The sequence below is a fragment of the Myotis yumanensis genome, unplaced genomic scaffold (assembly GCF_028538775.1).
Source record: "Myotis yumanensis isolate MYYU_CA2020_CCGP unplaced genomic scaffold, mMyoYum1.0.hap1 SCAF_4, whole genome shotgun sequence".
Classification (NCBI taxonomy): Eukaryota; Metazoa; Chordata; class Mammalia; order Chiroptera; family Vespertilionidae; genus Myotis; species Myotis yumanensis.
In genome coordinates this window covers 12821012-12834380 of record NW_027223755.1, presented here as the reverse complement: position 1 = coordinate 12834380, position 13369 = coordinate 12821012, and the positions used below count along the sequence as shown (strand labels likewise).

General features: G+C 40.1%; 1 protein-coding gene across 2 annotated transcripts in view; it reads right to left on the bottom strand.

Annotated features, from left to right (window-relative positions):
* The window catches only part of MARCHF6 (membrane associated ring-CH-type finger 6), a 68647-nt gene that overhangs the window by 5038 nt on the left and 50240 nt on the right, over positions 1-13369 (bottom strand). Inside the window, exons 21-25 of one of the 2 annotated variants that reach the window (XM_070411892.1) lie at positions 10713-10909; positions 8275-8409; positions 5974-6063; positions 2169-2301; positions 783-918 (exon numbers count right to left, since the gene is read on the bottom strand). In XM_070411892.1, coding sequence (XP_070267993.1) covers positions 783-918; positions 2169-2301; positions 5974-6063; positions 8275-8409; positions 10713-10909 — 691 coding nt within the window. The remainder of the gene's footprint in view (positions 1-782; positions 919-2168; positions 2302-5973; positions 6064-8274; positions 8410-10712; positions 10910-13369) is intronic. The other variant, XM_070411893.1, reaches the window with a different exon arrangement.

Here is a 13369-nt window from a genome sequence, read left to right as displayed (position 1 = left end):
CTATTCTCAATCTCTCAGTGAGGTAAGGTCACAGAGTTTTCTCGAAACAAAGGGCTCGACACATTTGCAGTAACCTTGAAGCCTCTCTCAGCAGTGGTCAGAGTAACCTAATGGTCCTTGATTGGAAGAAAGGCTTAGGCGGGTACTGCAAATTCTTAACGTAGATTTCTTTTTCTCTCAAACTCTTTTGTATCTTGTCAAATCAAAGCAACTGAAAACTCTGTGAAATGAATATTAAAAAAATCTTCTTCCTCAAACCATTTTCTCCCAGTTTTTTCATTCTTCATGTACATAAGCAATTTTCAACCTTTTTCATCTCATAGCACACATAAATTACTAAAATTCTGTGGCACACCAAAAAAATATATAACTTTTGCCGATTTGACAGAATAATGGGTTTAATTTTTATTCATTCATACCAAACAATTATTATTGTGTTGGTTGTTGTCATTTTTTTATTTGACAATCTAAGAAAAAAGAGGTCAATGCCCCTGAATAAATAGTCAGGTATTATATGTTTTAAAAATCCCTGCAGCACACCAGTTGAAAATCACTGATCTACATAAATGACAACTCCAAATTACCAGTTGCTCAGTACAACAGTCTTTGATAATGCTATTTCACACCCTCATCCAATCTGTTACCAAATTCTATTAATTCTACCTCAAAATACATCCAGAATCTGAGCAATTTTCCCTTTTTGATTCATCACATTAGGCACAGACATTAACAAGTGAGAAATCTTAATATGAGTGGCTAAATGTCTGGAAGTCTAGACTTACTTGTCATTTTTAATATGTTCATAAAGGCGCTTAAACTGGCGGACCTGGAATGACAAGATCCCCATCAATACCACGACCATCAGTAAGAATGGATAAATCCGCCGGTGGACCAAGTTTTGCATTTCCGCAGTAACACCTGTAAAACCAAAAAAGGAGAACTCTAAGTGTATATGGAATGGCAGTGAAATAGAAATATGTCCTTTCACAAAGAAGAGGGGACTGGTCACATATAAAATGAAGTGAGTCAACAAGTGAGGTCAAACTGGAGCACCAGGAGGAGCCTTTGAAGTAAGCCTAGGAGCTGGATTATGTTCTAAAGGCCACAGAGGGACCAAAGAAAGGAAGTTCATTAAAGAGAAACAATGAGATTCATGCTTTTGAAAGTCACTGTAGCCGCAGTATAGACAATAAATTAGTTGTCAAAGCAGGGAAACTAGACAGGAGGCTGTTGTTCTTAAGGTGAGAGATGATGTGCAACTCAAGGAGCCATGGGTAAGAGTGCCAGAAAGGAGAGAATGGGTTTCAGATGCTGGGTCAGTGGGACTTGAAGACCATTTGAGTATGGAGAGCAGAGAGCCTCAGGTAACATGAATGTCCTTCAAGGTTTCTGACTCATGCAACTTGATGGATGATGACACTAGTCAGTATGAGTAGATTCATAAGAAAAGATTTAGAGAGGGAAACTTTGTGCTTATAATTTTGAGCATATGCTGGGTTTAAGGTCCTGTGGGGTTCTTCAGTATAAAATTGATCATTTCTAGTTGATGAATTGTCACAAATTAGCATCTCCTCTTGCGTTTTCCTTTTATGCTAAAGAACTTTTTTAAAATTAATTACAACATGTCCTTAATTTTATAAGTCTGTGATCACAGCACTTCTAGTTAGAAGACAACTTGAAGGAAATCTGTTCCTGCCTATTTTGGGAAGAGTGTAAATGTCAATACTTTCTCACCTGCCTAGCGAAAAACAAAACTGTACCAAAGGCTTTATGATCCTCTTAATCTTGCTCTGAGTAGTCAAATTAAGAACAATGGTTTCTTGAAATCATTGTTTTAGCTGGGTTTATATTTACAAATAAAGCATTTGGGGCCAGCCAACTTATGATACCATGTGACAATAATGTAACAATGTCAATAAAGGTGCTCTCTCACCGAGGCCACGTGGCTCAGTGGTCGAGCGTTCCAATTTCTGGTCGGGGCCATATTCGCAGGTCTCGGGCTCAATACGCAGTAGGAGGCATGCTGGAGGCAGCCGATCAATGATTCTCTCTCATCATTGATGTTTCTACTCTCTCTCCCTCTCCCTTCCTCTCTGAAATCAATAAAAACATATTTAAAATAAAATAAAATAAAGGTGCTCTCAAGTTACCCAGCCAGCATTACTCACCTAGTAAAGGAACAACGCCAGATGCAATGACATAAGGTACACACAGGGACAGCAAGAGCACAGAAATCACAGGTGCTGCCAGTTTACGAATGATATAGTGAAGATCAATGTTTCGGATGCCATTTGCATAAACCTAAAAATGGGGGGAAATATGAGAACGAGAAGACAAAACAATTCCTCCAAATTTACAGAGTAATCTCTACAGAATCCATGCTGCAGGGAGTTGAATCTACGAGCCCCAAAGGATTCAAATTGATTATTTTTCCAAAGTCAAGGCAAATTCTGGGACACAAACACAAGTGTGGTACCCACAAGTTTTTAAAGAAATGCATTTACCTCCTTATACTTTGCAATTAACTCTGCTAAGATATGAAATAATAAGACACTAATCTAGAATCCTAACTACACTAGCTTTGATCTGTACAATACCAGATGGCACCCAATAATATTAGTTTAAAATCCTATTAACTTAAAGTAACTCTGTAAGTCATCTGTTACCATTTAAGATTGCATTTATTTTATCTGAATACTAGAGGCCTGGTGCATGAATTCATGCATGGGTGGGGTCCCTCAGCCTGGCCCGACTGGGAAGGGAGGGGGGAGGTTGGCCAGCCATGGGAGGTTGGCTTTGGGATCACCCTGACCACCAGGGGGCAGCTCCTGCATTGAGCTTCTGGCCCCTGGTGGTCAGTGCACATCATAGCGACTGGTTGTTTGGCTGACCGGTCATAATGGTCACTTAGGCTTTTATATACATACTAGAGGCCCAGTGCACAAAAATTTGTGCACTCGGGGGGGGGAAGAGGGGGTCCCTCAGCCTGGCCTGTGCCCTCTCGCAGTCTGGGACCCCTCGGGAGATAACGACCTGCTGGCTTAGGCCTGCTCCTGAGTGGCAGAGGGCAAGCCCAATCCCTAGGTGCAGCCCCTGGTCGGGCTCAGAGCAGGGCTGATTGGGGAGTTGGGGCGCCACCCCCTGTCATGCACAGAGCAGGGCGGATTGGGAGGTTGCGATGCCACCCTCAGTCACGCTCAGGGTAGGGCTGATTGGGGGGTTGGGGCACTGCCCCCTGTCACTCACAGAGCAGGGCCCATCAGGGGTTTGGGGCACTGCCCCCTGTCACTCACAGAGCAGGGCCAATCAGGGGGTTGGGGCACTGCCCCCCCCCCCCCATCACGCACAGAGCAGGGCCCATCAGGGGGTTGGGGAGCTCCCCCTCTCATGCACAGAGCAGGGCCCATCAGGGGGTTGGGGAGCTCCCCCCTGTCACGCACAGAGCAGGGCCCATCAGGGGGTTGGGGAGCTCCCCCCTGTCACGCACAGAGCAGGGCCCATCAGGGGGTTGGGGAGCTCCCCCCTGTCACGCACAGAGTAGGGCGAGTAGGGCCGATAGGGGAGTTAGGGCACCGCCCCCTGTCACCCACAGAGCAGGGCCAATCAGGGGGTTGGGGCGCCACCACTGTCACACTCAGGGCAGGGCCGATGGAGAGGTTATGGCTCTACCCCGTCACACACAGAGCAGGGCCCGTGGGGGGGGGGGGGGGGGCGTTGGGGCACCACCCCCTGTCACACACAGAGCAGGGCCGATCAGGGGGTTGGGACGCCACACACTGTCACACACAGAGCTGCAGGGAGATCAGGGGGTTTGGGCGCTGCCCCCTGTCATGCTGATCTGGTGCCAGGAGGCCTCGTGGCTCCGCTGATCCCTGTGCTGGGAGGCATATTACCCTTTTACTATATAGGATAGAGGCCTGGGGGCTGGCTGGTTTGCCCTGAAGGGTGTCCTGGATCAGGGTGGGGGTCCCCACTGGGGTGCCTGGCCAGTCTGGGTGAGGGGCTGAGGGCTGCTTTCAGGCTAGGGGTTTTGACTGAAGCTCCCAGCCACTCCTTTCTTTCTTTTTTTTTTTTTCTTCTGGGCCAGCTTTAGCTCTGGCTCTAGCTCTGAGGCTTCCGCTGCTGGTTTGTTTGCCGTTCTATAATCGAAACAATGTATAACTTCAGCTCTGAGATCCCAGCCGGCTATATTTGTTAGAATGTTTCAAACTGCCAGCTCAGAGTCCGGCAAGTCAGGCGGGGAACTTGGAGTCAGCAGTCACTGGAGCAAGCAAGCCTCACGTTCGCTTCCAGATGCCTGGCTGCCGGCCGCCATCTTGGCTGACAGTTAATTTGCATAAGGATACGCTGATTAGCCAATTGGAAGGGTAGCGGTCGTACACCAATTACCATTTTTCTCTTTTATTAGTGTAGATATAGAGATATAGATAGATAAAAACTATGATAAAGAACATGTTTCTGAAAAACCTGTATAAATCAAATTTTAACAAACCAAAGATACTTTATGTAAAAATGTAATATAAAATTATTCTACGGTAAACATATATTTTTTTTTAATTCAAAAATTTCTACAGCATTTCCATAATCTTACCCAGAAAGTTCTACTGAATAGTACTGCAGAGGAAAGAATGGATGAAAGAGGGAAAACCTTGGGAATAATGGGATACAAAGATGGCATGCAAAGGACAAAATGGCTAGAGTGGTGTTCCTGTTTTTCCCTAGCACTTCAACCTCACCTTGCCCACAGTCGCACTCCATCCCTCAGGAGAGGGCCAGAAAGAATGACAAACTGGATTAACCCCCTAGAGGTAGCTTCTAATCCCAAAGAAACCTGGTTAACCCAAATGTATTTACACTCATGTTGTAAGGCATCCTAGTGTTTCTCAACCATTTTAAACTTACACATATGTATGAGAAAAGAAAGCATCAGAGAGAAAATATTACAAAGATCAACAGTGCTTCATAGCCTCCAGTGGTGATTAAACCCTTATTCTCCATACTCCTTTGCAAGGGCAAAGGAGTCTTACCTGGAGACACTAGAGTAGAGTGGCCTGCACTCCTACCATAAATGGGTATGCTGCCATGCAGTACACAATCCACTTCACTTTAGAGCACTTACAGAGTAAGCCCACATTTAAGTTATGCATGCAAACACACAGCAATTCCCTGGCTCTCCCCACCCCCACAAATCTCCAGGTATAGGGATTTTTTTTTTATTATTATTTTTTTACTATTTCCTTGTGCAGACTGAGCTGGAAATGACTGCCCTTTATTTCCTATATATAAAAAGTAGGTGCACCTTTATTGCTACAGAATTGTTAACACCTTATTTATTGGGCACTGGATAAGAGTTTTGTCCACAAGAACATTTTCTAGATAACTAAAACTTAAATAAGCATCAAATCTGTTATGTGGGCTATTTTGGATAGAAATCTTCCTAAAATGAATTGCATATTTCCTAGTTTTATTATCAGAATACAGAAGCACAATCTTTTTTTCAAGGTTTTATCACCACATTCACCTTATCATCTGATGGTTCCATAATACTCTTAGGGGCTACATAGCTAGAATATTCCCAAACAGCTCTATTTTGTAATCTATTATTTTTTCTGCCTTTTACTTGTTGCCTTGCACAATAGCTCTTTCCCTACTACAGGCTTAGAAAACTAAACAAGCCTCCATCAAAACTCCTGCCCTGAAAAAAAGCACATGTGCTAATTTTTGGCTTTACTCTGGATAAGGTTCTAAGTACTTTAAGTCTGGTTAACCTTTAGATAAGAGAAGTCTTAACAGTGGATGATGAAAATTCATGATGATGAAAGAGCAAATGACTTCTTTTTAAAAAAGAGTTATATATGCTCATTAAAAAAAATGTAGAAAACTCAGAAAAGGTGAAAAAAGAAAAATGAGTCCCATCCACTAAACATAATCATGATTACTCCCAATCTTTTTCTGAAAAACGAGTTTGCTTACCTGCTCAATCACAGTTTTCAACCACCACTGAGGACCCATCAATGTTATAGCTGCAATAATTTTGGCATGCAGGACTCCAAGTGCCCAGTCCTAGGTTAATAAAAAAAAGAAAATTTAACATATCTTTGCTGTTCTTATTAGCAGTAAACCCAACAGAGAAGCTATATAATTTTCTTAATTATTACATTTCAAAACAGAAGTCCTGCAGGATGAGTAAGAGTTTTACAGAAGACTAACAGATGCTGGAAAATACAGGAATTCTTTTCCTCAATGACTCAAGTATAACATTCCTATCAAAATCATTCTTGTATCTTTCAGAAATCTACATTATTTTCCCAAGAGAATTAGGGAAGGTATAACATTAATGGAGATTTCAAGGAGCAAATAAATAAAATAGTGCCATGATTTTATTTCATCAAACCATTCTTAGGCTGTTTTATTGGCTTTAACTGAGCTGATTATGTCAACATGTGGAGCCATGTTTGGCCTAGAGAAACCACCCAAAGGCTCCCAGACAGCTTGTAGCTTGGTGCCTTCACAGCTCTGCTGAAGTGTTACTGGAACCTCCGCTGCCACCCCAGGCTCCTCTCCCCGTGGGAGATGCCTCATTGAGGAGGTCTACAGTTCACTGAGATTCAAGCTCTTTCAAGACCCACTGCTTTTCAGTATTTTCCCACAGCAGAATACACCACACTAATTCCTTTGCTGTATTCCTCAGTCTCCCACAATCAGCAGCCACTTGATGCAGGAAAGGCAAAGAGCTTAGAGTCAAGAATGAAAAAAAAGCAAGTTGTTCTGTTTTCAAAGTTCAGGGTTTTAATATTAAGGACACCATGCTGCACATGTCTGTGTACAACTTGGGTTTTTCCCTTATTCAAAAATATATCTGAGCCCTGCCGGTTAGCTCAGTTGGTTAGAGCATCATCCTGACACATCAAGGTTGTGGGTTTGACCCAGTCAGGGCACAAATACAAATCAACCAATTAATACATAAATAGATCTCTCTCTCTCTCTCCCCCTTTCCCTCTCTCCCTTCCTCCCTCCCTCCCCCTCTTTCTAAACTCAATACATAATTTAAAAAAATTAAAATTTTTCAAAAGACATCTGTGAGATACCTGTATCAAAACAGACGGGTCTACTTTGTTCTTTTTTAAAAAAATATTTTTAATGATTTCAGAAAGGAAAGGAGAGGGAGAGAGAGATGGGACATCAGTGATGAGAATCATTGATTGGCTGCCTCTGGCACATCCCACACTGGGGATCGAGCCCGAAACCCAGGCATGTGCCCTGACTGGGAATCAAACCCGTGACCTCCTGATTCATAGGATGATGCTCAACCACTGAGCCACGCCAGCTGGCTCTACTTCATTCTTTTAACTGCTACAATGAATTCCAAAGTAAAAATTTACTACACTGTATTTAGTCGCTCTATTAATGGACATCTGGGTTGCTTCTATTTTTTTTTTGACATTATAAAAACGATATAATAGCAGAAAAAGCCTTGTTCTTGCCTCCTTCTACACTCACATGTGTAAATATTTCTTTGCAGCAGATTCTGAAGAGGGAAACTGCTGGGTCACAATATATAATCATTCTTGAAATTGGATACTTTCAAATAATTCTCCAAGGCAACAATGTTGGGTACTGTCAAGATCACGAGAACACACATGTAACTGAACAAGTTGCATTTACTACTCACTGAGGTGAGGGAGAACACAGAATGCGGAACTGGAAATGCTTAATAACAGCGTGTTAGGAAGGGCCTGATACAGGATTTCAGCTTATATGAGTTGATTTGGGAAGGATTTAAGGAAGCAGGGCCTTGCTCTGTGGCAGATGTTATTAGAAAGCAGAGGATCTATAATTGGGTATCTTAATAAATCAGACTGAGGAACAGGCTGAGGATAAAACTGTATTGGTAATGAAGCAGCAGCCAATGATATTTGCTGGGACTGGGGATATTGGTTATTTTTGTGGTTTGGACAATATTCATGTTTTACCTGTGTTCAGACATGATTACAGCAGGGGTCTTGTTTTGTCTTGATCCATCATGGTCAAAGTGACCTTATGTAATGCTGACATTCTGTAAGTTGTTGATGCCTAACAGAACACCAAGTCCTAGCTCATAATGCCAGGCCAGCTCCTGGATATTGGCCTGCCTTATTTTTTTCAGTGCTGAATCTTGCATAACACTAGGAGGCACATACTTTCTAAACAAATGCTTAAAATCACTTAAAAATTAAGGATCTGTCTCATGACAAATCTGTATAGAAATATCATGTGCAAAAGACACACACTTACCTGCCATGGGTAAAAAAGGGGAGTCTGATCCAAGGGAACCCTCAGGGGGGCAACAATAACCAGCTCAAACAGGAGTCCTAGAAGGAGTGGGACAACTCCAGCCAGCAGCACCGCAACTATCAAAGTCTTCATTATCTATTAGGAAAACGAAAGGCCATGTCATTAATGAAAGTCTTTCTGACTTTTAGCCAAGCTCTTCATTCCATCTGAAAGTTTTTCTTCTTTGCCCTTATGTCTAACAGAATGAATACATTGCCTTAAACTTACACATACTGTATGCTACATATTTAAATGAGATTTATATAACTACAAAAGCTCAAGCTATAATGAAAACATTATATTACTATGCTTTGTTGCTACAAAATTATAGAAATTTCATTTTTATCACATACTAGAGGCCTGGTGCACAAATTCACGCACCAGTGGGTTCCTTCGGCCTGGCCTGCGGGATTGGGCCAAAACCAGCTCTCTGGCATCCCCTGAGGGGTCCCCGATTACAAGAGGGTGCAAGCCAGGCCAAAGGACCCTACCAGTGCACAATCAGGGCCGGGGAGGGACAGCGGGAGGGCTCCAGGGCGTGTCCAGCTCATCTCACTCAGTCCTGATTGACCAGACCCCAGCAGCAAGCTAACCTACCTGTCGGAGCATCTGCACTCTGGTGGTCAGTGCATGTCATAGAAACTGGTTGACTGGTCGACTGTCTGCCCCCTGGCGGTCAGTGCACATCATAGCAAGCAGTTGAGCGGCCTTAGCATATCATTAGCATATTACGCTTTGATTGGTTGAACAGACAATAAAGCATAGTAATATAATGTTTTCATTATAGCTTGAGCTTTTGTAGTTATATAAATCTCATTTAAATATGTAGCATACAGTATGTGTAAGTTTAAGGCAATGTATTCATTCTGTTAGACATAAGGGCAAAGAAGAAAAACTTTCAGATGAATAGCATATCATTAGCATATTACGCTTTGATTGGTTAACATATTAGGCTTTTATTATATAGGAGGATATTAACTAGGTGGCTGTGCTGTTTTTCCTCAATCTCATTCTTAGTAGTAGGCTTTTGTTTGTCCAAGAAAAACTACTGACTGCCCCAGGCCTCTGATCCAATGGTAACCCACCGACAAGCTGACCTATGACTCCTGAGGTGGACTGGTATAGAAAAAGGGCTCGGCATAGTCCTAATTAAGGTAATTAATCAAGCAGATCAGAGTGGCTCCGTCTGGAACAGTGTGGTCCAACAGAACTTACTATAATAGAAATGTCCTACATCTGTATTGTCCAGTATGGCAGCCATTAATCACATGGCTACTATATTAGACAACGCAGCTCTAGAATTTGGACAAAGTGGTAAAATGAAAAAAAAAAGTATACACAAAGAGAAAAGAAGAGATAGAATGAAAAGAGCCACTATGAAATCCTGACAAAGGAATCAGTCTTTAAAAAGTGGCATTGATGTCTGATGACTTCCCTTTTCTTAAGATAGCCTCTGTGAGTACAGTGATAATATGGTGTGCTTAAAGACACAGTACTTGTTCCTTTAAATGGCAAATTAATGATTTAAAAGACTATAAAATGAAAACTAGAATTAGATTGTTTCTATATTTTACTAGTAAATATAGTTAAGTGTCTCATTATCTTATGGATTAAATAGCAATTAAATCCTTTCACTCATAATATATAATGAATCTCTTATTCTTTTCTTTCAACATTAATATTCAATGGGTATTAAACTTTCACTGAAACCAAAATATAAATCAGATCAAAACAAGAGTTGTTTATACAAATGAAAAGGCATAAGCAGTTACCTAAACATATTATACCAGTCATGGCCAACATTACAATCAATAAATTGCCATACTTGGACCATTATCTTACAGTGACATTTTCCCCCATCTTTGTGGCAATTAAGTTATTGAGAGGAAACATTTCCAGTATTTACTACATTTTCACATTAGCCAAGACATTCTTGAATTAACCATATACTGTGTAATTAAAGGAAATCAATTCATCTGAAAAACTGACTGAATCCTGAAGTCAAGATTTTACACATTCAAATAGATCAAAAAAATCAAATTTTAGAAAAAAATAAGATTAAAGAAAATTTCTACTTAGATTTATTTTAAATTCTACAGAATACCTTTTTCCTTAAAAAATAATCTTCAAATTAAAATTTCTAATTCTATTATTTACTCAAGAGCCTTACTGGATCACTTAATAACATCATTTTCTTTTACCTCTCAAATACATTTGGCTGTGGTTCTTAGAATGAACTAGAAAGCTACTATCTTAATAGGACTATCCCTTTTAATTCAAAAAATAACTCTCTTGATGCTATCAGGATAATGAAGAAACAAAGGTGAAAAGAAATTTTTAAAATAACTGAAAAATATCCATTATTCCTATTAGATTAGTCTTTAATTAGAAAAACCTACCATAAGGGACCACTCTTTAACCTTCTGGAAGATCACTCTTCGTCCTTGGGGCATCCAGGCTACCAGCACGGTCACTGCCCTTATGGTCAGCCAGCAAACATAGAGACCACAAGCAGCTGTGTAAAGCTCATGGATTTTGGCAGACCCTGTCCAAAACGACATTAACCAGCGGCCGGCAAATACTGAAAATAGAAAGGCTGATAAATAAGACATTGGCTACAAAAAGAGAACTACCATCTTAATGTTAATGTTATTTTACTGGTATTTTCAATCATTTTAAGTAATTGGTCAAAAGATAATACGTTTTGTTGTATTACTGTCTTCATTAAAAGCAAATAAACAAAACAAAAAACCTCACATCTGAAGAACACAATGATCTGATTAAAACACAACCAAAACACAGCTAATCACGGAGACGACCTCTCCTGTGACATGCATTCTGACTTGCCATGCCAATTACTTGTGCTTTCGGGACTGAAAAGGCTTAAGGGGGTTATTGTTTTCACTGTTTTTATCACAAAATGAAATCATTATGCACAAAGACACAAGTTAGAGAATTTATTTTCTATTACTTGTGCTATCAATACTTTTAATATTTAGAAGCATTACAAATAATTTAGAACAATTTTATTTCAAATGACTGTCTAGACAGAAAACTAAGTTTATTTTAATAAGTGGGCACGATAACATTTGAAACACAATAACCAAAGAATGTCATCTTAATTTTCTTGGGAAAAATTAGGACCTAAATATACTGGGAACTTAGGAAACAGATTTGAAAGTTGTCTAAGGCACCGGTTGCCAACCTTTCAGGCGTCACGGACCACCGGTTGGCGACCACTGGTCTAAGGAATAGCCTCAGATACAGTTATCATAAATCAATTCTACAATGTACTCACAAAATAAACCTAACTCTCAAGCAAGATCATTTATTTAGTAACGTTCTTTACATTACATTGTTACTTCTTAATAAGGCTAGAGAGAACAGCAAGACCCAAATTTACAATGCATTTTTCTATAAACTGATTTCTCCTTAATGTAAAACTATCTGTTATTTTTGAATTCTAAAAGGAGCTAGTGGTTGTTCTGAGCAATTTCCATATACTATCATTAATCCTTCTTACAATCCCTCAACATAGCTACTACTTCCATTTTGAAGATTAAGGAACTAGGCTCAGCAATAGAAGCTTGCCCAATCAAGCTCACACAAGGGTAGAGGCTGAATTTGAACTCATGTCTACATGCTCTTGACCACTGAAACCGCAGTTTCCAATCAAACTAAAACAGCTCAACTGTCACGTCTTAAGGACATAATCTGATAAACACACTTCTTTGCAGCCTTACAAATGGCTTGGGTGAAAGATAATTTCATTTTTAAAGACAAATACCTATAAATGTTACATAATATGAACACATTTGCATGTTAATTTGAAGATATAATAATCATTGATAATTCTATAAAAATGTCTATATATATTTCTACTACAGGGTATTTTTTTAATTTTTAAAAATGTAAAGGCCACTTTCTATATCATGCTTCATAAACTCCTAAGCAAGTGTTTTTGAGAGGACAGGGTTAGGTTTTAGGTTGTAGTTACCATCAATTAAATTGCAGCTACAGAAAAGTAATCTATGGGGGAAATAGCATCCTCACCACCTTAAATGTGTACTATGACACTAAGCATTTCTACGATTAAACAAAACTGCATTCTTTCCACTAGATGACGGGACTGGATTAACAGGGAAATATTTTGTTAACAATCTTTAATGAAATTAAAAGTGCTTTTATTGCCAAATTCAAGTACTAAAACTAGGTTTCCCTCTTGTTAACTTTTTCTTAATATCTGATAAAAAATGTGAAAATGAAGCATAAAAATGATAAATGTAAATCTGTTCAAAGTTCAAAAACTAAGTTTTCTCAGCAATGTTTACATTACACCCAATAATTAAACGTTGTCATTTTAACAGCTGTGATGAGTAGTGAGCATAAAGAACAAAGTTCTAAAGGTGGAAAATTATTATGTAGAAACAGTAAAAAAAGAAAAATCTCACCCTAGATGGTTTGGCTCAGTGGACAGAGCGTCGGCCTGTGGGTTTAATTCCAGTCAACAGCAGGTACATAGGTTGCAGGCTCCTCCCTTGCCCAGGCCCTAGTCGGGCTCATGCAAGAGGCAATCAATCGATGTGTTTCTCTCACATTGATATTTCTGTCTTTCCCTCTCTCATCTCTCTCTCTAAAAATCAGTGGAAAATATCCTTGGGTGAGAATTAAAAAATAAATACATTAAAAAAAATGGCCCTAACTGGTTTGGCTCAGTGGATAGAGTGCCAGCCTGCGGACTGAAAGGTCCCAGGTTCAATTCCAGTCAAGGGCATGTACCTTGGTTGCGGGCACATCCCCAGTAGTGGGGGTGTGCAGGAGGCAGCTGATAGATGTTTCTCTCTCATCGATGTTTCTAACTCTCTATTACTCTCCCTTACTCTCTGTAAAAAGTCAATAAAATATAATTTAAAAAAAGAAAAGGAAAAATCTTTATTTTTACCAGTTTAAGGTAAATCACAATTCCTACAGATGAGAGAGAGAGAGAGAGAGAGAGAGAGAGAGAGAGAGAGTGTGTGTGTGTGTGTGTGTGTGTGTGTGTGTGTAAGTAAAATTT